Raw genomic sequence first — 26780 nt, 5'->3', positions numbered from 1 at the left:
GATGTCAGGACATTTGTTTAGCACTTCAGCTAACAAACTTAAACAAAGTGAGAGCTTCAAAACATTGAGGGTCACTTTTATCACTGAAAATAAAATTCTACCCCAGGCTACACTGGCTTGTAAATGAACCATCATGATTATCCTCTTTAAATTTCCCCTCTCCAATAAAAACCACTAATTACTTCTCCTCTGCAGCTGATTTCCAACACTTGCCCAGTCTGTGGATAAATAAACACAATAAGAAATAAATCTTGCCTTTCAGAACTTTAGCGCCTTGAAATTGCACTGCATTATTGGTAACAAATTTGTTTAGAAGTCTGCTACCTTAATGGCACCAGCCATCACATTTGTTAAAATAGTGATCACATCATACCGATGTAGTAAGGTGATTATGAATACTTGCATAACATTAAATAAAATAATTTTTCCATCAGGTGCATTTTAATGACACAGATTTTTAATTATTAGAGGGACTCAAAATTAAAATAACTTACTGCATTCTTCAAATGGGGGCCCCAAACACGAATATTTAAAAATAAATCTTATGCAAAGTTTATTCCAAATTGAGAATAGAAAGAAATGGCGTGGAATTAAAACCGTTAGATCACAAAGATGATTTCACCAGATTTTCAAAAGAGACTAATTTTTGGTTGCTTTGGACAGATGGTCAATAACATAAAAAGGTACGTGCTTTAATAAAGAAATACAAAACTTCACAAAATTGAGTTTTGATTGATTTTTTGAACTTTTTTGAGATGTACTCAATTCCATTTTATGAATATACTTGCACACTGCATTGCTCCTTGTATATAAATGTTTCATTAAGCTACCATCAAAATGTCCCGTGTTTTATTAAAAGTATTAATTTTACAAACAAAGCACCGAAAATTGATTCTCTGTCAATTGGTACAAATTTATGGCACATTATCTATTATAAAATTCGATTTATTGTCAGTCCTGCTTCATCGCTCATGATTTGTTCTACTCTTCTTCTCTGTAAAACAATATCGATAGAAAAATAAATTATCAAAGGCATTGTGAAAAAGGGTTACATTGTTCTAAGAGTGATAAGGACATGTAGATAAGTTGTTCTTACACATACATTACATAAGAAAATGAAGGATAGTGAAGCACGCTCCTTTCATCAATGATAGACAGACAGATGAGATTAAATACTACTCTCAGTTGAAATGAGAATAGATGAATCTTAAAGATAAAGCTTATTTATTAGTCATAAGTAAGCTTACATTAACACTGCAATGAAGTTACTGCGAAATTCCCCTAGTTGCCACAGTCCGGCGCTTGTTCGGGTCAATGCACCTAACCAGCACGCCTTTTCAGACTGTCGGAGGAAACTAGAGCACCCGGAGGAAACCCACGCAGACATGGGGAAAACGTGCAAACTCCACACAGACAGTGACCCAAGCCAGGAATCGAACCTGGGTCCCTGGTGCTGTGAAGCAGCAGGGCTAGATTAATCGATTCCTCACAATGGTATATCCATGGCTCAAAATATAGCATTAAACTAGAATTTTCACACGAAGAGGGATAAGTTGTATGGTATAAGACACACTGCATTTTCATATATTTAGTCGGGGTAGAATTTTTGTTGTCGGGTCTGATGGCTTGTTTCACTGTACCAAGTAGTGATTTGACCCTAGCCATAGACATGGGGTTGCCAAAATGTGGGGTGTGGCCCGCAGCAGGGTTGTGGATGAGATTATAAGCTGACGAACTCCGAGGCTGCAATGGTGTGAAGTTCAGAGTGAATTTTGATGGCTGTGAGGCTCCATTAATTGTTTGGGTTCCATTTCTGTCAGTAGGCGAGGCTTAACTGTGCATTCTCTGAGGCTCAATTGCTCTTACAACCACAATTTGCAAAAGAGTGGGTCTTTGCACCTCCACCCCAGTCAACAAATCTACACCCTTCCTTGTTGAGCAACTACCGCACTCTGCAACTAACCCCCCACCCACCACCCCTGCCCCCATCACCACCACCCCATTATTAACCCTCTCAGCCAACTGAATGGCAGGTTTGGGAATAATAAGCAAAGTCATCCCCAAGCAAGGCAAAGTTCGGGCACAAAAGGCATTGGAAATTGGAAAATTTCTTGAATGGTCCTGTGAATGGTTCCAAAGCAATGCATTATTGTTGCACCTCGTCTTCTGTGAGAATCCTGCATATACTTTGTCTGCAGGTGTAGGGAACCCTGGATGACAAAACTTGTTGAGGTTTTGGCCAGGAAAAAGGAGTCATGCTCAGGTACAAGCAGCTGGGATCAAGGGATTTCTTGGAGGTGTACAGGGAATACTGAAGTATATTCAAGAAGGAAATTAGGAGGACAAAAAGGGGCATGAGGTAGCTTTAAATAAGGATTTAGTTTTGGATTAAGGTGAATCCAAAGAAATTCTTTAAGTATATTAAAGGAAAAAGAATAACTCGAGAGAGAATAGGACCCCTCAAGCACCAAAATGGACACACACATGTGTGGAATCGCAGGAGTTGGGCAAGGTTCTCAATGAATATTTCTCCTCTGTGTTTACTGTGGAGAAAGACATGAAGACTTGGGAACCTGGGAAAGCTAGTGGTGATATATTGGGGACAGTTCGCATTACAATAGAAGTGGTGATGGACGAATTATAATGTATGAAGGCGGTTAAATCTCCTGGCCTTGACCAGGTATATCCAAGAACACTGCGGGAGGCCAGAGAAGAAATTGCAGGAACCCTGGCTGTGATATTTACATCATCGTCAGTCACGGGTGAGGTACCAGAAACTGAAGGGTAGCAAATGTTGTGCCCTTATTTAAGAAGGGCTGCAAAGAAAAACCTGGGAATTATAGACCGGTAAGCCTAACATCTGTAGTGGGTAAGTTACTAGAGAGGATTCTGAGGGATAAGGTATACAGGCATTTGGATAGACAGGGTTTGATTAGGAGTAGTCAGCATTGCTTTGTGCATGGGAGATCATGCCTTAGAAATCTGTTAGACGTCTTTGATGAAGTGACCAGGAAGGTTGATGAGGGCAGGGTTGTAGACGTAGTCTATATGGACTTCAGTAAGGCCTTTGTAAGATTATATCAAATGGAATCCAGGGAGAACTGGCAAATTGAATATACAATTGGCTTGATGATTGGAAGCAGAGGGTTATGGTGGAAGGATGCTTGTTGGACTGGAGGCCTGTGACTAGTGGTGTGCCTTAGGGGGTCAGTGGTGGGCCCATTGCTGTTTGTTATCGATATCAACAATTTGGATGAGAATATACAAGACATGATCAGTAAGTCTGCAGATGATACTAAAATATGTGGTATTGTAGACAGTGAAGAAGGTTATCAAAAATTGCAGCAGGATTTTATCAGTTGGGGATGTGGGCCGAGAAATGCCAAATGGAGTTCAATACAGATAAGTGTGAGGTATTGCATTTTGGAACGTTAAATCAAGGTAGGGCTTTAACAGTGAACGGTAGGACCTTAGGGAGTATTGCGGAACAGAGGGACCTTGGAGTTGAGGTGCACAGTTCTCTAAAGGTGGAATCATAGGTAGATAGGGCAGTGAAGAAGGCTTTTGGCATGCTGGATTTCAGGGCATTGAGTATAGAAGTTGGGAAGTTATGTTGCAGTTGTACAGGACGTTTTTGAGGCTGCACCTGGAGTATTGTGTTCAATTTTGGGCACCTTGCTATAGGAAAGATGTTATTAAACTGGAGAGAGTGCAGAAGACATTTACAAGGATGTTGCCAGGATTCAAGGGACTGACTTATAGGGAGAGCTTGGACAGGCTAGGACTTTTTTCTTTGGAGCGTAGGAAACTGAGGGGTGATCTTGTAGAAGTGTATAAGATCATGAGAGGCATGGATAGGGTGAACGCAGTCAGTCTTTTTCCCAGGATTGGGGAATCGAGAACTAGAGGGCATAGGTTTAAGTTAAGAGGAGAAAGAATTAATGGGAACCTGAGGAGCAACTTTTTTTACACAGAGGATGGTACGTATGTGGAATGAGCTGCCGGAGGAAGTGGTTGAGGCAGGGACATTGACAACATTTAAAAGGTATTTGAATAGATACATGGATAGGAAAGGCTTAGAGGGATATGGGCCAAATGCAGGCAAATGGGGTTACCTTAGATGGGCTTTTTGGTCGGCATGGACCAGTTTGGGCCGAAGGACCTGGCTCCGTGCCATAGATTCTATGATTTGGGAAGGTAGTCCACATCTTGATAAAGTTTAAGTTTTTAAGTTTATTTATTAGTGTCACAAGTAGGCTTATATTAACACTGCAATGAAGTTACTGTGAAAATCCCCCAGTCGCCACACAACGGCACCTGTCAGGCACACTGAGGGAGAATTTAGCATGGCCAATGCACCTAACCAGCATGTCTTTTGGACTGTGGGAGGAAACCGGAGCACCCGGAGGAAACCCACGCAGACACGGGGAGAACGTGCAGACTCTGCACAGACAGTGACCTAAGCCGGGAGTCGAACCCGGGTCCCTGACACTGTGAGGCAGCAGTGCTAACCACTGTGCCTCAAAGAAAGGGAGGCATTGTAATTGCTTTTCCCTCGGTCAATGAGAATGAAGTATTTCCTCTTCCAAAGAATAATGGCCCTGAAATTTCACCCACTTTCTCTCTTCCTTATCTGAAATCTCGGCTTTTTCTCCTTCCATGCTGGAGGGATGCCTGTTGCCTCTCACTCACTGGGTTTACTTTGCAGGGACGTACCTCCAGTTTCTTCAAGGGATCTTTGAGATCATTTTTTTCATGCCACGGCGGAAGAAGAGCCTCTAGTCGGATAGCCTTTCTGGCTGTTGGCTGAGATAATATTAAATGATTTATTTCTTCAGCCTAACAAGAGAAAACACAAGTGTTGCTGTCTTATTCAAGGTACACTGATCTTACTTCATAAGTTGTTGGGGTAAAATAAGAGGCATTTGTGGTGTATTAACCACATGGAGCGCAATTCTGTAAAATCAGTCCTGTGGAGAAAACTGTAAACTGTTGCGAGTGTAGAAAAGGTCGCAAGTATTCTGAAGATACCTGCAGGGTGCAGTATTACTTTTTGTCGTTGATGTGTAGAAAAATTAGTGATATTCAATAACAAACTGAAGATACAGACTTATATATTGTGCGAAATTTGCATAATTGTTATTAGAAATTAGAAACATAGAAACTTAATGGCACAGAAGGAGGTCATTCAGCCCATTATTTCTGTGCTACTTTCCAGCTCTTGTTTCTAGGGCATGCCCTTGTAAATTAGGACGGCATGGTCGGACAGTGGTTAGCACTGCTGCTTCACAGCTCCAGGGACCTGGGTTCGATTTCCCGGCTTGGGTCACTGTCTGTGTGGAGTTTGCACATTCTCCTCGTGTCTGCGTGGGTTTCCTCCGGGCGCTCCGGTTTCCTCCCATAGTCCAAAGATGTGCGGGTTAGGTTGATTGGCCAGGCTAAAAATTGCCCCTTGGTGTCCTGGGATGCGTAGGTTAGAGGGATTAGTGTGTAAATATGTAGGGATATGGGGGTAGGGCCTGGGTGGGATTGTGGTCGGTGTAGACTCGATGGGCCGAATGGCCTCTTTCTGTGCTGTAGGGTTTCTAAGATTCTAGGACATTTCAAGTGCATGAGCACATTTAAATGAGATGATGGGAACTGCCTCAACCGTTCATTCAGGCAATGAGTTACAGACCTTTCAATCTCCTTCATTTTTTCTCCCAATTACTTAAAATCCATGCCTCCTGGTTGTTGGTCTCTTTGCGAAGGGAAATAGCTCCTTCTTATTCACTGTACGTGGGCCTCTCATAATGTTTATGCTTCAATTAAACTTCCAACCTCCTTTGTTTCAAAGAAAACAACACCAGCCTATCCAATTCTCCCTCCTAGTTAAAATTCTACATTCCTGGCAACAGTCATCTACATCTCCTCTGTGTCCTCTACTTGGTCACATCCTTCCTATGTGGTGGCCAGAACTCTAGCTGTGACATTAAGCTCCAGCTTAATGCCCCCATTCTTATATTCTAAGCCTCGGCTAGTAAGGGAAAGCATTTTATATGCCTTCCGAACCATCTTACATAGCTGTCTTGCTACCTTCAGAGATCTGTGGCTTGCATTCAAAGTCCCTCTTCTCCCAAAACTTCTAAAAATCCTACCTTATATGGCGCATTCCCTCGCCTGGCTTGCCTTTCCCAAATGCATTATCTCATACATCATAGACTCATAGAATCCCTATAAAGCAGGAGGCCATTCAGCTTATTGAGTATGCACTGACTCAGACCCAGGCTTACCCCGTAACCCCATGTATTTACACTGCTAATCCCTCTAACCTATATATTTGATTTGATTTATTATTGTCAAATGTATTGGTATACAGTGAAAAATATTGTTTCTTACGCACTATACAGACAAAGCATACTGTTCATAGAGAAGGAGAGAGTACAGAATGTAGTGCTACAGTCATAGCTAGGGTGTAGAGAAAGATCATCTTAACATGAGGTAGGTCCATTCAAACGTCTGATGGCAGCAGGGAAGAAGCTGTTCTTGAGTCGGTTGGTACACGAGATTATGCACTTTGGAAGGAGGAATGGAGGCATAGACTATTTTCTAAATGAGGAAATGCTTAGGAAATCAGAAGCACAAAGGGACTTGGGAGCCCTTGTTCAAAATTCTTTTAAGGTTAACGTGCAGGTTCAGTCGGCAGTTAGGAAGGCAAATGTAATGTTAGCATTCATGTCAAGAGGGCTAGAATACAAGAGCAGGGATGTTCTTCTGAGGCTGTATAAGGCTCTGGTCAGACCCCATTTGGAGTGTTGTAAGCAGTTTTGGGCCCCATATCCAAGAAAGGATGTGCTGGCCTTGGAAAGGGTCCAGAGGAGGTTCACAAGAATGATGCCTGGAATGAAGAGCTTGTCGTATGAGGAACGGTTGAGGACTCTGGGTCTGTACTCATTGGAGTTTAGAAGGATGAGAGGGGATCTTATTGAAACTTACAGGGTACTGTGAGGCCTGGATAGAGTGGACGTGGAGAAGATGTTTCCACGAGTAGGAAAAACTAGAACCAGAGGGGCAACCTCAGGCTAAAGGGACGATCCTTTAAAACAGAGATGAGAAGGAGTTTCTTCAGCCAGAGAGTGATGAATCTGTGGAACTCTTTGCCTCAGAAGACTGCGGAGGCCAGGTCATTGAGTGTCTTTAAGACGGGGATAGATAGGTTCTTGATTCATAAACGGATATGGGGTTATGGGGAAAAGGCAGGAGAATGAGGATGAGAAAACTATCAGCCATGATTGAATGGCAGAGAGACTCGTCGGGCTGAGTGGCCTAATTCTGTTCCCATGTCTTATGACCTCAGACTTTTGTATCTTTTTTCCAACGGAAGAAGGTGGAAGAGAGTATGTTCGGGGTCTGTGGTGTCCTTAATTATGCTGGCTGCTTTGCTGAGGCAGCGAGAAGTGTAGGCAGAGTCAATGGATGAGAGCTGGCTTGAGTGATGGACTGGGCTTCATTCACAACCCTTTGTAGTTTCTTGCGGTCTTGGACAGAGCAGGAGCCATACCACGTTGTGATACAACCAGAAAGAATGCTTTCTATGAATGCTTTCTCCTAGATATATTGTAGTTCTTGGGTATCTGGGAAGAGAAAGGCAGAAGGGTGGGTGATGAGAGGGATGTAGGGTGAAAATAACTTCCATGTTTCCATCCTCTGTAGCTTTTAAATTGGAAGAGATTGTGGAAGAAAGGGGAAGTGGATACAAGAGAAAGGAATAGACATAATAATGCTGTCATCTTCAATGGTTTAACCCCACAGCCTCAGCAGTGACCACTCCGACGATGGTGACCAATCTCGCCTCCATGAGGGTGAAATTATGTTGGTTCCATGCTGATCAGCTCCTGTGGCTTTTGGTTGTGTCAGCTTGTCCTCTTCGCGAGAGGAAGTGTATCATTGAGTGTCATGCAATCTGTTTGGGTGATTTGCCTGCCATGGTTGAATAACTAGTAGCACCCACAAACGGCTATGAAGCCTGCAGCAGCGCTAAGCGTGTGTGAGGGTGAATGAATTAAAGCTATGAATGTGTGAAATGAGTCATCATTGATAAGAGATTGTTGGTAGATAGGATGTTTTGCATTGAATGGTGTGCGAGGCTGGTGATTTAGCTGGTGGGATACAGCATTTTAAAATACATTCACTGACTATGACCATTTGTGTAAGGTCATTGAACCACTTGCAGCACTACTTCCAGGACCTCAGAGCTTGATTGCTGGCATTGACCTGGTAAATTGATACCACTGCCTGTGGACAATTTGAGGCCTCCTGACTCCATGTGGATAGAGAACTTCTCTCCTGTCCACCTCCTCCACTAAGGCATCCAGTTCAGCATCAGGAGAACTTTGGAGCTCACTCCAACCTCTTGCATCATAATGTAATTTTTCTTCCTCTCAGACTCCCTTCCACTCCGCTCCAGCTCGAATACACCATGCCTTTAAGAGCCTTGCATGCAGAAATCATGCAAATTAGCACACTGTACCAAGTTCAAAGTTTACTTATTGGTGTCACAAGTAGGCTTACATTAACACTGCAATGAAGTTACTGTGAAAACCCCCTAAGTCGCCACACTCCAGCGTCTGTTCGGATGCACTGAGGGAAAATTTAGCATGACCAATGCATCTAACCAGCGCGTCATTCGTACTGTGGGAGTAAACGGGAGCACCCGGAGGAAACCCACACAGACACGGGGAGAACGTGCAGACACCGGACAGACAGTGACCCAAGCCGGGAATGGAACACGGCTCCTTGGCGCTGTGAGGCAGCAGTGCTCAGGTTAAGTGTGCTACCTGCACCAGAAGCAATGGGCACAGGTTAGGCATGCACCAAGATCCCCATGCTCGTTTTTAGAGACTTTAAAGTTTTTTCCCTTATATATTTAAGTTAGAACTTTTAATAATGATATCTGTTGCAATTATGTGAGTTGTGCCCAATTAATTAATTGAAGATGACATGAGATAATTCTGCTGTTTCTCAGTAGTTGTAACCAATATATTATGAACAAATCAAAAATGATTATTCAATTGCATGATAATTACAAGAAATGTTGAAAATCTCACTTACTCTCATCTTTCGGTAACGCATTCTCATACTGTGTATCTTGTTGTACGATTTAGCAGCATTTAGTTGCCCAATAAGATTTTGTTGTTTTTTCCTTTCTAATTGTTGATGACAGTCAAGAGTTACATCTGGTCTAAGCATAATAAAATCTCCAATCTTTGGGTATTCCTGTGAACTTGGTGCATCTTTCTGGAATTCCTGAGAAACCTGTGGCTGAGAAATTGTTTTCTTTAGATCTGTAGTGACTTTAATCTCAATGGGTGAAACTAAGCCACGCGAATTCATTTCCTTCTCAGACATTTGGTAATTTTTTTTCTAGATTCTGTAACAAATTGTAAACAAAAATGTTAGAGTTTGTATGAGAAAAAATAATCTAAAATTAGCCTGGGGGTACCTTGGTAGTTCTGTATTTATTTAAGTTTATTTATTAGTTACAAGTAGTTTTACATTAACACTGCAATGTAGTTACTGTGAAAATCCCCTAGTCGCCACACTCTGGCATCTGTTCGGGTAACACTGAGGGAGGATTTAATATGGCCACTGCATCTAACCAGCATGTCTTTCAGAATGTGGGAGGAAACCGGAGCGCCCGGAGGAAACCCACGCAGACACGGGGAGAACGTGCAGACTGCACAGACAGAGACACAAGCTGGGAATCAAACTCGGGTCTCTGGCGCTGTGAGGCAGCAGTGTTAACCACTTAGAAGAAATCTTAGAAACCCTACAGCACAGAAAGAGGCCATTCGGCCCATCGAGTCTGCATCGACCACAATCCCACCCAGACCCTACCCCCATATCCCTACATATTTTACCCACTAATCCCTCTAACCTACGCATCCCAGGACACTGAGGGCAATTTTAGCATGGCCAATCAACGTAACCCGCACATCTTTGGACTGTGGGAGGAAACCGGAGCACCCGGAGGAAACCCACGCAGACACGGGGAGAATGTGCAAACTCCACACAGTGACCCAAGCCGGGAATTGAACCCAGGTCCCTGGAGCTGTGAAGCAGCAGTGTTAACCACTGTGCTACCGTGCCACCCTACTGTGCGCCGCTACTGTGTCACCATAAAATTTGCAATTTGGTGGATTCTTAATCAGAAATGTGCCCTATCTTTAGATTTTATGAGCTAGTGAACTGTGTAGTGTTGTAAGCATGGCTACCATCAGGATCTTACTGTACTTCCTTTTGCTTAGGGTGGATGCTCCTCTTTTCAAACCCTTAGGACTTTGGCATTACTTTGGCTCAATGAAAAAGACAAAAGAAAGGATCAATCTTTTTTGTATTCAACTGAGGTTTTTCTGGGGCTTCCCTCTGCTGCCACAAGTCTGCCTTATCATAGTTTCAGGCCAAGCATTAACAATGTAATTCAGTTGAAAAAAGTGTTCCAGTTCCCAAGTCAGGGCACTTGATGAAATCTCTATTGCTTCATGGCCTATGGGTTCGTGACTCCATTGTGCCCCACACCCCTACCCATGTTCTATCTCTGCAGCGTAACATAAGAATTGTTTAAAAATATAACCCGTGCCTCTAAAAGTTCTTGAAAGTGTATCCTATAGTCTGTATAGTGCGCAAGAAACAACCCTTTTCACTGTATACTAATACATGTGACAATAATAAATCAAATCAAATATACTGGTATTGTGCCTGTTGTGCTCACCAGCACTGACCCAATCTAACTTTGAAGGGTCGGGGGAGGACCACTAATTGGCATATAGCAGGTTGGTGCCAATGCCACTGTGCCCATGAGTCCCTGACAGCTTTCCTGTCCATCTTTCATTGGAATGGTCTGACTGCACAAACCATAAGCTCACTTCAATCACATCCCCTTTGTTTTTCTGTGTTAAGAGTGCTAATCAAGATACCTCAATTAAAAATACTGCATTTCCTCAAAACGTGATGTGGAGATGCCGGCGTTGGACTAGGGTAAGCACAGTAAGAAGTCTCACAACACCAGGTTAAAGTCCAACAGGTTTATTTGACAGCACAAGCTTTCGGAGCACTGCTCCTTCATCAGGTGAGTGAGGACTTGTGTTCACTGTTTGTGAACACAAGTCCTCACTCACCTGATGAAGGAGCAGTGCTCCGAAAGTTTGTGCTGTCAAATAAACCTGTTTGGACTTTAACCTGGTGTTGTGAGACTTCTTACTTTCCTCAAAACTCCAGGCAACACAGCAGCCCATGGCCCCTGATGAGGTTAACTCAGCCTACTGGGTGATCAGTACCTCTCAGCTCAACTGGCAGACCAGCCATCATGTGATGCTGGGTCTTGAATGTAACAGGGAAGCAGGTACTCCTGCTTATAGGATATAGGATATGAATCTTAACTCTCAAAAATGGATGGGTTAGGATTGGGTCAGAGGTCAAATGTAAGGAATTTGGAACAGAGCATTCTCTGACTTCTTGGTCCATGTATTATGGTTATTAGTGCTCACCATTGTTGAAATGCAAATTGGACAACAACTTCCAGAGACCACGTATGCGTGGTTAAACATGGAAATCAGAAAGTTGCTCAGCTCTGTACAAAGCATTATTAGGGTGCCTGTCCTTCAGAATTAAACTAATCCCCTCAGGTGAACACGAGTACTTCTCCCAATGAGCTGCTTAATGTTTTCTCATTCAATCAACAAGACTGAAATAAAATTATTTGGCAATTCATTTCTACAATTGTGAACCATTGCTGCGTGCAAACTGGTTGAGATTTTAATGACCATACATCAAAATTAACCAATTACCTGGAAAGCACTGTGTCTGGTCCCTCCTGAGATCTGATAAGATACTATATAAAAAAGCAAGTTATTTTTTTCCTTTTTAAATGCTTTCTTGCCTGTTACTTAACTGCAGTTCTGTGCTTTAAACAAAAGGTGGTGCTGTTGCATCTCTGCTCTCAATTTCCAAGTTGACCTGACATTGGATGCTGGCCTTGAAGTGCACTTGCCATTCAGTCTTAATAACTACCCTTACCTGCTGCTCTTCCATGCTCCACATTTAAATTTTTCATTCTAGACCAATGAGTGAGGTTGGTTTGACCAAGGTCTCCCGTTCTCCCTGGCACCACCCGCTCACCTCCTCAATGCTCCCTGGCCTCTCGTCCTCTATTATAAGCCCTATTAACTAACTAACACCTTCCTCCTCCCTGACCTGATTAGCCAAGGTGTCCATTTCCACCTTACATTGAACCAATCCCACACTTGCTGATCTTCTTTGGCTGCACTGGCTTTCTTTCTAGACTTTTACTTTCCCTTTTTGACATTCCAGCCAGCTCATCCCAGTAACTTCAGAGGGTACACAAGGCAAGGTGAGAGATAGAGGGGAAGCGTGACACAGAGTTAGGGAGAGTAAAAGAGATGCAATGAGGAGAAGAAATTTTTTTAGCAAGACACAGAGGGATGATTTTTAGGAGCAATGGTGTAGGGCAGACATTGTTATTAACAAAGAACAAAGAACAATACAGCACAGGAACAGGCCCTTCGGCCCTCCAAGCCCGTGCCGCTCCCTGGTCCAAACTAGACCATTCTTTTGTATCCCTCCATTCCCACTCCGTTCATATGGCTGTCTAGATAAGTCTTAAACGTTCCCAGTGTGTCCGCCTCCACCACCTTGCCTGGCAGCGCATTCCAGGCCCCCACCACCCTCTGTGTAAAATATGTCCTTCTGATATCTGTGTTAAACCTCCCCCCCTTCACCTTGAACCTATGACCCCTCGTGAACGTCACCACCGACCTGGGGAAAAGCTTCCCACCGTTCACCCTATCTATGCCTTTCATAATTTTATATACCTCTATTAAGTCTCCCCTCATCCTCCGTCTTTCCAGGGAGAACAACCCCAGTTTACCCAATCTCTATTGAGATGGTGAAAGAGTTGTTGGTGGGAGTTAAGAGGAAGAAATTTCTAGCAAGATAAATTAAATTTCTGGATTTTTTAAAGAGAGAGATGGGTAAAGAGAACTTGGGGAGAGAACAGTGGAGGAAGACAGACAGAAAGACAGTGGCAAGAACAAAAGAGACAGATTGCAATGAGAGTAATATTAGGAACCAAAGTAGGTATCAGAGGAAAGAGAAAGATTGGGAAGGGAAAGGGAGAAATACTGAGGTAGGGATCAGTGCCAGAAATATCAGGTCAGAGAGAAGCCCCATAACATTCCCAATACTCCCAAACTACTAACCCATATACTTCTTTCACTATTCCCACTTAATGAGAGCATAAGAAACAGGCGCAGCAGTAGACCATACAACCCCTGAGCCTATCCACCATTCAACACGATCACGTGCGTAACTCCACTCCCTCACTGACTCCCTATATCCCTCAATTCCCTGAAAGGCCAAAAATCTATCTATCTCAACCTTAAATTCACTCAATGCTGGAGCTTCCACAACCCGCTAGGGTACAGAATTCCAAAGATCCACCCGTTGATTCTGAAGACTTGAGTGGAGACATTTCTCCTCACCCTGGGCCTAAATAATCTTCCCTTTATCATGAGTCTGTGCTCCCATGATCTCGATTCCCCAGCCAGGAAAAACAACATCTCAACATCTACCCTGTTAAGCCCCTTCAGAATTTTTAAACGTTTTCTGCGATCATTCTTTAAAACTCCAGAGAGTACAGGCCCAATTTACTCCGTCTCTCATCATAAAACAATCCTCTCATCTCAGGAACCAAAGTGAACTTCCACTGCACCACCTCCAATGCAAATATATCCTTCCTTAAATATAGAGACCGGAACTGCGCATAGTATCCCATGTGTGGTCTCACCAAAGCCCTGTGAACTGCGGCAGGATTTCCTCATCCTTGTACTCCGATGCTCTTGCAATAAAACCTACATGCCTACTAAGACCTATTATCCTATCTTATAAAGGAGAAAATGCAGTCTACAGTATGCCTGGAGCAATAACATGCACTCTACAACACACGTTGGAATTCTAGCTTTTCCTGATGGAAAATCAGAAGCTATTGCTTCGCGTCAATACAAAACTTGTAAGATAAATGCATGCACAGGCCAACAAGCAATTCCTTTAACTATTCCAGTCGCAAGTAAATTTTGTTGGTGCCATCTCAATCATATTCTTTCAGTATTTTCAATATGTTAGGGTTTTACATTGCAACCTGAATGGGATTCTAAGTATCAAAATTACAATATGGTACTGCCAGTATTCTGCAATAGTGAAATCTATAAACTAGTTAATCATCAGAGAATGTGATCATTCTGCTATGACAGTACTTCCTCATTTTCACTTCTGCCTTTCATGCTTGCTCATATCCAGGTCATTTTGATTTTTATTTTAGTCCCAAGTTTAAAAGTAACTTAAAACGATGTCTCCTTTGTAACATTGAAAGCTTATATAGCATTACATAGGATAGACATGCCATTCAGTCTTACTGATCCATGCTGGTGTTTATATCCCACTTGAGCCTCCTCCCATCCTTTCCCATCTAAATCTACCATCAGAATCTATTCCCTCAGCTCCATCTGTATTATTCGCTTTAACCATTCCCTGTGATAGTGAGTCCATATTCTTACAACTTGGGGAAAGATTCTTATAAATTTCCAATCTGATTTCTTGGTGACTACCATAGATTGATGGCCTCTAGTTATGCGCTTCCCCACAGGAGGAAACATTTTTGCTGTATTCACACTCTCAAAACTATTCATAATTTTAAAGACCCCTTTAAAGACCTTTCAAGAGAAAAAATACCAACTCTTGTCAATCATTCATGGTATGTATACCCACACATCCCTGGTAGCATTCTTGCAAATCTCCTTTACAACCTCTCCCATATTTTGGCAGTTTCAAAATGAATAGTTTTAGTGCACCTATCATTTTGTAGTCTGAAGTAACATATTAGTTTGCACTTTGTGTTAAATAATTTTTAAAAAGCTTTTTTAAAAAAAATGAAACCTGCATTATTGGAAACTAGTCAGATTAGTTAAATAGACAGTCTTAATTGTGAAACTTTTAAAGAATAAGTAACTCATTAATAAATGAATTCGTAAAGCTCGTAATGTAATCAGTGACACAAAAAGTTTATAACTTTTACAATTATAATCACTTAATACTTGATTTTAATATGGTCCTTAGATGTCATGAAAATTGCAAGGTGCTGCTTTCCCAGACAGATTGAAAAGATAATATGAACCTTCTGTTAACCTTGACTGAAAGAATGAATAGGCCTTTATTCAAGATGTATCCATTATAAATGACAGACAGTTAAGTTAACCAATTATTGTTTAACACTATGGCTTCTCTTAAGCTATATCTTTTAACTTCAAGACAAAGGCTAACTCAAGATAAAGAATGTGTGTAATCAGCTAAAAACCAATGGGCTAACTCTTATTTTATGACTAACAAATTATAGACTAATTAGTTATTTTCCAACAATCGACTAAGGTGGATTTTCAACATCTTTAAGTTATAAAAATGGGATCTTGAGAAGTCATATTTGGGTCCCCACTAGTCACTGCCTGCCATTCAGAAAATGACCCATTTATTCCTACTCTTTGTTTTCTGTCTGTCAACCAGTTTTCTATCCATTTCAATACACAACCCCTAATCCCATGCACGTTAATTTTGCACGCTAATCTCTTATGTTAGTTTACAGTTCAAATTTCCGGGTAAAGAAACTTGAATAACCACAAACATAAAATTATCCATGAACCAGCACATTGAACAACATGGCGGAAAAGAATCATTTATTTTCCTTTCTTTCCATTAACAAGTTGTCCTCAATGTATTTAAGAGTTGCAGTCTGGTGCACATTTTGTCCAGTCCTCCATGTATGAGTAACCACAGTTAAAAACTGCTGAAAATGACTTTAAAAATTATATTGGATGATTTAATTGTTTCATTGGTGTGCACCAGTTTATTATAATGTGCCTCAGGAAATAAGGGTAATTTGAATAACCTTTCCAAAGCAATGCAATTGAGCATCTGGTAATCTTGACCAGCAGTCACGGCCAGTGTTGTGGGTGAATTGAATCATGAACCAGGGTGAAAGGTTGCAGAAAACACAAATGCAAGTGATTTTGGGCATAACTCACTCATGTTTAAAATTCCCCAAGTCCACCAAATTGCTCAGATATGACTATACTAGTGAAAATTCAATTCCACATGAGTAGGAAGCTGGTCCTTGAAAAACTAGCAGAATATTTTTTGTTGATGCTCTAATACATGAGAAACAGCATGTTCGGGAACTGAAACTAGGTGGACTTGTGCCCAGGGAATTGTTTCATTGCTTGTTATTTCTCCTACCTACTACTCTATCTACAGTGGAAATAGTTATATTGGACATAAATTATACAGTGCTTGCTTTATATACTGTCTTACTGGATAAGACTTTCATTAGTCCTTTAAATACAAGGTCAAAGCCTCCAGTTAGAGGAGAATATAGGCCTAAAAACTATTTTGTTTTAATAATGTTCTCCAGAAGGTATTCTAAACAACTTCTAGGTAGCACAATCAAGCATGATGACTGAATCATACAATTGATGATAAATGATTGAACCAACGAAACTTTAGTTACTGCGGTCATGCGGAGATGAATTGCAAATCATGAAGAATGGCATCATGCATATATATTGTATTTTATATTTATAAATGTGCCTTGAAACTCAATTTCCTTCTCACAAAAATGAACCAGTACAAAGTACTAATTAGGCTGAGATAAAAGTTTGATGAGCCACATTCATATTATATTTGCACTCCAATATCTCATAGAGAAAAGTGGCAGTCTCCTGAGAAGGTACTGCTGGGCTTCTTCAGGAACAATTGCAGTCCTTGTCATGTTGATGTATATATAATGGTGTTAGGAGGATATTAGAGCTTAAAGCGAGTGCCAATGAGGGGATGGTAATTAACAACAAGTTGGGATGATACATGAATTGTGGGAGGACTTGTAAAATGATGGATTTTCGACAACATTGCTATTCTTGTCCTTTTTGGGGGTAGCTATGAGGCTAGGAAGTGTCGTCAAAGTAGTTGCACAGCGTTGCTGCAGTGCATTCTGGAGTTAGTAGATACTGCATCCACACTGTCGGTGACGGAGGAGTGGGATACTGAATTCAGTGGCAGGAACACTGATTGAGTGAATTTGTTGTTTCTAGACAATGTTGAATGTTGTCACAACTTTGTCCATCCAGGGAAATGGTGAGTATTCCATCATGCCTCTGGTTTGCATTTTGTATGTGTTGGAGAGCTACTAGTCAAAGTGCACCAGTACCAAGAGTGCCTGCTCTCTTATGGCTGCTCCAGTTAAGCTTCTGCTTAGTGGATGTCGATGATAGGGTTTTTTGGCAATATTGATGTCACTCACTGCAGGTCATGCAAAGGAATTTTGCTTGGTACTTAAATGGTGCAAAGATTACGTTACTTGCCAGTCTAAGCCTAAAAACTTCCCAGACCCTGTTATAGACTATCCTAGACTGCTACATCATTGGAGAAGTTGTGAACCGAGCTGCTTGTGAGAAAACAATTCCACTCTGTCTCCTTGACAGAGCGCAAGTCATTGGTAAAGTTGCACCAAGGACATTGCCCTGAAGGAGTCTTTCAGCAATACTGCATAATGGTAATGATCCATTTCCCACAACTATGTCCACCTTCCTCAGTGCTGTCCCATGGATCTTTAATGTTTGTTCTGTCCAATGTACACAGCTATTTAAATGTCATATGGAGTGAACAGAATTAGCTGAGCACAATCATGGTGAGATCCTCAAAAGGAGGATAAGTTCACTTAGCAGATAATGGCAGTGACGGTAGGGGATCCTCGGACAGGATCTGCAATCTGGAGGGTCATTTAATGTGGGGGTGGGAGTATCACTTCTGCTTCTTGCGGTTCCACATTTAATAAATATTTTACTTTCCTTATTGCAGCCAGGTGGTTTTCCTGATACAGCCAGTGCGAGGTGGGTTAGAATTTATTGGAATCCTATTTACATCACATGGTCTCAATTTCATTTATTAATGAGAATCCTGCTGTAGTCTGGGAGTAATCTTATCTGTCACCAACAAAAGCTATATTAACATTGTGCTTTGGCAGAAATGAAGGGGAAAGTGCAGCCACTCCATTTTAATTGCAAACCTGAGCCTTTCTTTCATCCTGGCCAATCGCTCAATCAATGTCACAAAAACAGATTATCTGGTCATTACCACATTGCTGTTTGGGAAGCATGCTGGACACACATTGACATAACATTCAAGGCTATGGGCCAAGTGCTGGTAAATGGGATTAGTAGGTAGGTCAGGTGTTTCTCATGGTGCAGATCCAATGAGTCGAAGGGCCTCTCCTGCACTGTGTGATTCTGTGACTCTCATGTTTCCACATTGCAACAGTGACTATACTTCAAAAGTACTTCAATTGCTTTAACAAATGAATGTTTTAAGCCAGTAGTTGTGAAAAGCACTGTATAGATGCAAATCGGTACTTAACCCAGTTGCCCTTTTGATATATTGATTAACACAATGTTGAAGAGTTTAAAAAGGACTTTGGACATCTAATCGTAAAGACAAATTTAAAAAACATATCAATGGTCCGTATTGAATGGTAATTCCACAGCCATCGAATTATTTTACACATTCTCACATCTGCATCATTTATTATGGTACTATAGGTGGCACTGTGAAACATTCAAGCTTGACTAAATTATTTTTAAAATTTGAATTTCTTCTGTGGCACTCTTGCTGCAATATCGACAATGATAATTACTTATAAAAGTAAATAAACATGATCCTTCAACCCAATATACAAGAAATCTAAGGAATTAACTAATTAAATGAGGTCTCAGCAAATAAATACATTATTCTCTGTTCAACTGCTTCTCACAATTACATTAATTAAAGGTAACATCAGACAAAGGAAAATGTAATGAATTAGTTTGAAATAAATTACTCCAATGGGTTAAAGTGATTGAAAGACTTGGGTCCAGGACCACAGGAAGCAGAATAAACCCTCATACCAGGATCTTTTTTTTATTCATTGGGACATGGGCATCGTTGGCTGGCCACATTTATTGCCTATCCCTAGATGTCCTTGAGAAGGTGGTGGTGAGTTGCCTTCTTGAACCGCTGCAGTCCATGTTCTGAGGGTTGACCCACACTGCTGTTAGGGAGGGAATTCCAGGATTTTGACCCAAAGGAACGGCGATATATTTCCAAGTCAGGATGGTGAGTGACTTGGAGGGGAACTTGCAGGTGATGGTGTTCCCATTTATCTGCTGCCCTTGTCCTTCTAGATGGAATTGGTTGTGGGTTTGGAAGGTGCTGTCTAAGGATCTTTGGTGAATTGCTGCAGTGCATCCTGTAGAGATTACACACTGCTGCTACCGAGCGTCGGTGGTGGAGGGATTGAATGTTCGTAGATGTGGTGACAATCAAGTGGGCTGCTTTGTCCTGGATGGTGTCAAGCTTCTTGAGTGTTGGTGGAGCTGCACCCATCCAGACAAGTGGGGAGTATTCCATCACACTCCTGACTTGTGCCTTGTATATGGCAGATAGGCTCTGGGGAGTCAGGAGGTGAGTCCCTCGCCGCAGTATTCCTAGCCTCTGACCTGCTCTTGTAGCCACTGTGTTTATGTGGTGAGTGCAGTTGAGTTTTTGGTCAATGGTAACCCCAAGGATGTGGATAGTGGGGGATTCAGTGATGGTAACACCATTGAATGTCAAGGGCAGTGGTTAGAGTGTATCTTATTGGTGATGGTCATTGCCTGGCATTTGCATGGCGACAACTTGCCATTTGTCAGCCAAAGCCTGGATATTGTCCAGATCTTGTTGCATTTGAACATGGACTGCTTCAGTATCTGAGGAGTCACAAATGGTGTTGAACATTGTGCAATCATCGGCGAACATCCCCACTTCTGACCTTATGATGAAGGAAAGGTATTGATGAAGCATCTGAAGATTATTGGGCCTAGGACACTACCTTGAGGGACTCCTGCAGAGATGTCCTGGAGTTGAGATGACTGACCCTCCACAACCACAACTATCTTCCTATGACTCCAACCAGCGGAGAGTTTGCCCCCTGATTCCCATTGATTCTAGTTTCGCTTGGGCTTCTTGATGCCACACTCGGTCAAATGCAGCCTTGATGTCAAGGGCTGTCACTCCCACTTCACCTCCGGAATTCAGCTCTTTTGTCCATGTTTGAACCAAGGCTGTAATGAGATCAGGAGCTGAGTGACTCTGGCGAAACCCAAACTGGGCGTCACTGAGCAGGTTATTGCTGAGCAGGCGCTGCTTGATAGCACTATTGATGATCCCTCCCATCACTTTACTGATGACCGAGAGTAGACTGACTGGGCGGCAATTAGCCGGGTTGGATTTGTTCTGCTTTTTGTGTATAGGACATACCTGGGCAATTTTCCACATTGTTGGGTAGATGCCAGTGTTGTAACTGTACTGGAAGAGCTTGGCTCGGGGAGCGGCAAGTTCTGGAGCACAAGTCTTCAGTACTATTACAGGAATGTTATCAGGGCCCTTTGCCTTTGCAGTATCCAGTGCCTCCAACCGTTTTTTGATATCACGTCGAGTGGATCGAATTGGCTGGAGACTGGCGTCTGAGATGCTGGGGACCACTGGAGGAGGCCGAAATGGATCATCCACTCGGCACTTCTGGCTGAAGATTGCTGTGAATACTTCAGCCTTCTCTTTTGCATTGATGTGCTGGGTTCCTCCATCATTGAAGATGGGGATATTTGTGGAGCCTCCTCCTCCAGTTAGTTGTTTAATTGTCCACCACCATTCTCGACTGGATGTGGAAGGACTGCAGAACTTAGATCTGATCTGTTGATTGTGGGATCATTTAGCTCTATCACTTGCTGTTTTTGCCATTTGGCATGAAAGTAGTCCTGTTTGGTAGCTTCACCAGGTTTGAAACCTCATTTTTAGGTATGCCTGGTGCTGCTCCTGGCATGCCCTCCTGCACTCTCCATTGAACCAGGGTTGATCCCCTGGCTTGACAGTAATGGTTGAGTCGGGGATATGCTGGGCCAAGAGGTTGCAGATTGTGCTGGAGTACAATTCCGCTGCTGATGATGGCCCACAGCGCCTCAATGGATGCCCAGTCTTGAGTTGCTAGATCGGTTCGAAGTCTGTTCCATTTAGCACGGTGATAGTGCCACACAACACAATGGAGATTATTCTCAATGTGAAGGCGGGACTGTGCGGTGGTCACTCTTACTGATACTGTCATGGACAGATGCATCTGCAGCCAGCAGATTGGTAAGGATGAGGTCAAGTATGTTATCTCCTCTTGTTGGTTCCTTTACCCACCTGCTGCAGACCCAGTCTAGCAGTTATATCCTTTAGGACCCGACCAGCTCGATCAGTCGTGCTGCTGCCGAGCCACTCTTGGTGGTGGACATTGAAATCCCCCATCCAGAGTACATTTTGCACTCTTGCCACCCTCAGTGCTTCCTCCAAGTGTTGTTCAACATGGAGGATTATTGATTCATCAGCTGAAGGAGGACGGTACGTGGTAACCAGTAAGAAGTTTCCTTGCCCATGTTTAACCTGAAGCCTTCATGGGGTCCGGAGTCAATGTTAAGGACTCCCAGGCCAACTCCCTCCCGACTGTATACCACTGTGCTACCACCTCTGCTGGGTCTGTCCTTCCGGTGGGACAGGACACATCGAGGGATGGTAATGGTGGTGTCTGGGGTGCTATCTGTGAGGTAAGATTCTGTGAGAATGATAGTGGCTTGACTAAGGCTATTGCTTGACTAGTCTGTGAGACAGCTCTCCCAATTTTGGCACTAGCCCCCAGATGTTAGTAAGGAGGACTTTGCAGGGTCGACAGGACTGTTTTGTTTTGCCATTGTCTTTTACGGTGCCTAGGTCGATGCCAGGTGGTCCGTCCGGTTTCATTTCTTTGTTGAGACTTTGTACTGATTGTTACAACTGAGTGGCTTGCTAGGCCATTTCAGAGGGCAGTCGAGAGTCAACCATATTGCTGTGGCCATGGAGTCACATGTAGGCCAGACAAGATAAGGACAGCAGATTCCTTCCCCAAAGGACATTAGTGAATCAGATGTGTTTTTCTGACAATCGACAATGGTTTCACGGTGATCAGTAGACTCTTAATTCCAGATATTTTTTATTGAATTCAAATTCCACCATCTGCCGTGGCGGGATTCGAACCCGGGTTCCCAGACCATTATCTGAGTTTGTGGATTAATAGTCGAGCGATTATACCTCTAGACCATCGCCTCCCCTGATCAAGCAGACTTGGAAAGAAACAAAAAAGCACCATGGAGACTCAGGAAGAGGATCAGGGGAGCAGGGTCACAGGGAAGGGAAATTTTAAAAGTCAGTGCTATGATCTCAGTGGAACAGTAGCAAGAAACGCAGTGTGCTGTCACTATTCATATGTGGTTTTTAGCTGCTGCTCCAGATCTCAATCCATTGCATCAGTCTCTTAGCACCTTCTTGTCATCATCTCTTGGATACTTCGCCTTCCCCAATCCATCGCTACTTTTCTGCTGCCACCATGCCAGGCACGCATCCTCCTTGGATAAGGACATAGCTACCTTCTGTGCCATATTTGGCATTCTTTGAATGGCCGCACCTAATTAACTGTCAATGGTCTCCTCTCATACAGCAACCCCAATTGCACCATCCTCCTCTTTCACTAACTTTCCAACACAAGGTACACACTAACCTTTATTGTGTTGCTCAGCCGAATAATCACTGCCAGCTGACCAACCATAAGAGCTCCTTTACAATTCACTCGAAAATGAGATCCTTGTCTTCCATGATTTGGCTTTGATTGAAAATTGGCTTACAATTGGTGATATCTAGTCCTTTACTGAAACCTACAAGACTAGCTATAGTTTTCACCAGTTCTGAAGAGTCATATGGACTTGAAACATTAGCTGTTTCTCTCTCCATAGATGCTGCCAGACCTGCTGAGTCTATCCAGCATTTTCTGCTTTTATTTCAGATTTCCAGCATCCACAGTATTTTGCTTTTATATAGTTTCCACCATCCATCTAAACGGCTGCGGTGATATTGTAGCTCTTATCACCAAATCACAACCTCGTCTCTCCCTCTATTCATCTGATTTCATCTGATATTTCCCTTCCTTGTGTACCACATCACTTCACCTCATATCAGTTTTCTTACCAAGATATCCTCCCTACTCTTTCCTCCCTCAGCCTCTGAACTGAATGACTTCTTGTCCTCAGCAACATCAATTATCATTGCCCTTACACTCTCTTCTCCAAATTTACATATCTCTGGTCCACCCTAAATTTCTACTTCTATATGACCTCTCCCATCAATACTGGCAGTCACCCCTTTGACCTTGCCATTGCAAATGGCCTCTCTACTCCCCGGTCTCCAGCACAGATATAGTCATCTCTCAACACTTCTTTGTATTTCTCACCCACGTCCCCGACCCCTTTTGAAACTCACTGCATAAGAAAACCCCCAAATCATCTTCAGACATGCTTTCTAATTCTCAACTGATTAGCTTTTTTTTTCTTCGTTTGTTTCAATAGCTCTGAAGTTGTCAATCTGCTCAATCACACCCTCACTTCAACTTGTAGCCCTTGTCCACAGCAAACCTTTACTCTCTCCGATCGTGGTCAATCCTCTTGGTAAAATGCTACCTTCGCCTAAAGTTCTGGGTCACAGACTTGAGCATATCCAGTTCAGATATCCATTACTAGATCTAGTTGGACCACACAAACGTTATTGTGCCATACAATACACTAAGATCATCCATGAGAGTAAGATCATCCATGACAGCAAGTTGGTCTCACTAACTTTTACAGATGCACCATAGAAAGCATTCTTTCTGGTTGTATCACAGCTTGGTATGGCTCCTACTCTATCCAAGACCGCAAGAAATTACAAAGGGTCGTGAACGAAGCCCAGTCCATCACTCAAACCGGCCTCTCACCCATTGACCCTGTCTATACTTACTGCTGCCTCGGAAAAATAGCCAGCATAATTAAGGACCCCATGCGCCCTGAACATACTCTCTTCCACCTTCTTCCATTGGGGAAAAGATACAAAAGTCTGAGATCACGTACCAACAGACTCAAGAACAGCTTCTTCCCTGCTGCCATCAAACATTTGACTGGACCTACCTTACATTAAGTTGATCTTTCTCTACACCCTAGCTACGACTGTAACTCTATATCCCGCACTCTCTCCTTTGCTTCTCTATGAATGGTATGCTTTGTCTGTATAGCGCACAAGAAACAATACTTTTCACTGTATACTAATACATGTGACAATAATAAATCAAATCAAAAAACTCTTGACTTCTTTCCCAGGCATGTGAGCACATGGGAAATGAGAAGCATTCATGGATAAAGGGCAAAGGCAAAATTATGTAGGAAAGCCCAAAGTAGAGGCACAGAGAAGAGATGCAGGGAGCATCAATACAGAATATGCCAGTAGAGGAACACATTCAGAGGGCCAGAGGGCACAAAAAGCAATTGGGGAATAAGAGACACTTACAGGAAAATAATTTAAATTTTTTTGTGAACACTGTCAGATAAATTAACTGATATCATCATGCTCCTAGTGGGCAGCTGCACTTGGAAGGCAGCACAGTTTGGAGAAGTGGAACAAAAATATGGTGTCCCTATCACAAAAAAATCCAAAATGCTGCAAGTACTCAGCTGGTAGGGTTGTCAACTGTAATTAAATGTTTTCCTGGGGGTTTCAACAAAACACGCTCTTGCCATTAATCACCATCCTGGTGACGCATTGCTTTCCTACAACAACTGGAAAGCAAAAAGACTCATTGCCAAATTGGATGATGCTTGGCTGTCAGCCAAGCAGCCTCACTGCATCCCACAAACAAACAAACACTCCCTCCCCCTCTCTGGAGAGAAATGCTCACAGAAAATGGCCAAAAAAACCCAATCTTTTTTAATGTCCTGACGACTTTTTTCGAAGGTTGCACACAACAGTATCCTGGAGATTGATCTTCAATACCTTGGAGAATCCAAGTCAATCTGGAGGGTTGGCAACATTATTGTGCTCTTCTTCAGCATGGTTCCTTGGCTTGGTATCACAGAATCCATCCAGCCCATCGAGTCTGCATCTTACCCAGGCCATCACCGCCCCCCCCCCTCCCCCGCTTCCCCCCCCACCCCCACCCTATCCCTGTAACCCCACATATTTCCCATAGCTAATTCTCCTAACACATCTTGGGACACTAAGGGGTAATTCAGCATGGCCAATCCACTTAACTTGCACATCTTTGGACTGCGGGAGGAAACTGGAGCACCTGGAGGAAACCCACTCAGACTTGGGGAGAACATGCAGACTCCACACAGTCACCCAAGGCTGGAATTGAATCTGGGTCCCTGGTGCCTTGAGGCGGCAGTGCTAACCAGAACGGCAGAACTGCTGAATTTACCAAATATGCAACATGATTATAACATTAGAATCATAGAAGCCCTACAGTGCAGAAGGAGTCTGCACCGTCTCTCTATCAGAACACCTTACCCAGGTCCACCGCGCTATCCTATTCCAGTAACCCCATATATTTACCCCACTAATCTCCTTAATCTACACATTTTAGGACACTAAGGCTGGAATCGAACCCCTGGTGCTGTGAGGCAGCAATGCTAACCAGTGGGCCCTCTGTGCCACCTCTACCATCGTAAAATTAATCAACTGTGCACAATGATAAAGGAAAAATACTGTGGATGCGGGAATCTGAAACAAAAACAACAAATGCTGGAAAATCTCACCCGGTCTCACAGCATCTGTGGAGAGAGAACAGAGCCAACGTTTCGAGTTGGGGTGACCTTTCATCAGAGCTTAATGAGCCAGCTCTGAGGGTCGTCCAGGCGCGAAACGTTGGGTGGGTTCTTCCAGCCGCGTTCACCCCAATATTGGAAAATCCCACCCGAGATCAACGGACCATTGCATGGCCCTGTCCCACCAAACCTCCCCGCCCCCAACCCCCATCCACTATGATTCCCGTGGCGGGCGGGATGCGAATATTCCACAGGTTGGCTCTATTCTCTCGCCACAGAAACTGTCAGACCTGCTGAGAGTTTCCAACATTTTCTGCAACCGTGCACAACACCACAAAGCTGTGGTTAGGGTTAGCACTGCTGCCTCATAGCGCCAGAGACCCAGGTTCGATTCCTGGGCTTGGGTCACTGTCTATGTGGAGTCTGCACGTTCTCTCCATATCTGTGTGGGTTTCCTCCGGGTGCTTCGGTTTCCTCCCACAGTCCTAAAGACATGCCAGTTAGGTGCGTTGGCTATGCTAAATTCTCCCTCAGTGTACCCGAACAGGCGCCGGAGTGTGGCGACTCGGGGAGTTTCACAGTAACTTCATTGCAGTGTTAATGCAAGCCTACTTATGACACTAATAAATAAACTCCAATATGGCAAGGCCCACCTCGGTGTATGCTCACCCACTCTGCAGGCTGAGCTGGGTTATACAATACATGGCCCTCTTCTGAATCCGAGTATTTGCCTGGTGTTGCCAGGCCCGCTCACACAGGTGAATGTGCTGACTTGCACTGCACTCACTCCTCCTGCAAACCCCGGGTTCCCTCGGCAAAACACTAACAGCACTAAGCACCTAAACACCGACAGTATAAACGCACCTTTCCAGTAAAGAGCTTTTAAACTTGCAGGAGACGCCCGGCCATATCGGCAATTTTCAAGGCGCTGAAAGGAAACCAAACAAACGTCGCCAAGGTAACGGCCCACAGCTTTCC

At 43.1% G+C, this 26780-nt stretch overlaps 1 protein-coding gene across 1 annotated transcript; it reads right to left on the bottom strand.

Annotated features, from left to right (window-relative positions):
- On the bottom strand, nucleotides 1-26780 carry LOC144508315 (protein LKAAEAR1-like). The gene is made up of 4 exons (XM_078236141.1): nucleotides 26667-26780; nucleotides 9091-9409; nucleotides 4717-4839; nucleotides 1-994 (listed from the first exon to the last, which is right to left on the bottom strand). Exons 2-4 carry the CDS (start codon nucleotides 9385-9387, stop codon nucleotides 932-934), a joined length of 483 nt encoding a protein of 160 aa, XP_078092267.1. The 5' UTR covers nucleotides 9388-9409; nucleotides 26667-26780; the 3' UTR covers nucleotides 1-931.

Source organism: Mustelus asterias, chromosome 20 (genome assembly GCF_964213995.1).
Source record: "Mustelus asterias chromosome 20, sMusAst1.hap1.1, whole genome shotgun sequence".
Lineage (NCBI taxonomy): Eukaryota > Metazoa > Chordata > Chondrichthyes > Carcharhiniformes > Triakidae > Mustelus > Mustelus asterias.
The sequence above is the reverse complement of the archived record's forward strand: the minus strand, read 5'-3'. Positions and strand labels throughout refer to the sequence as shown.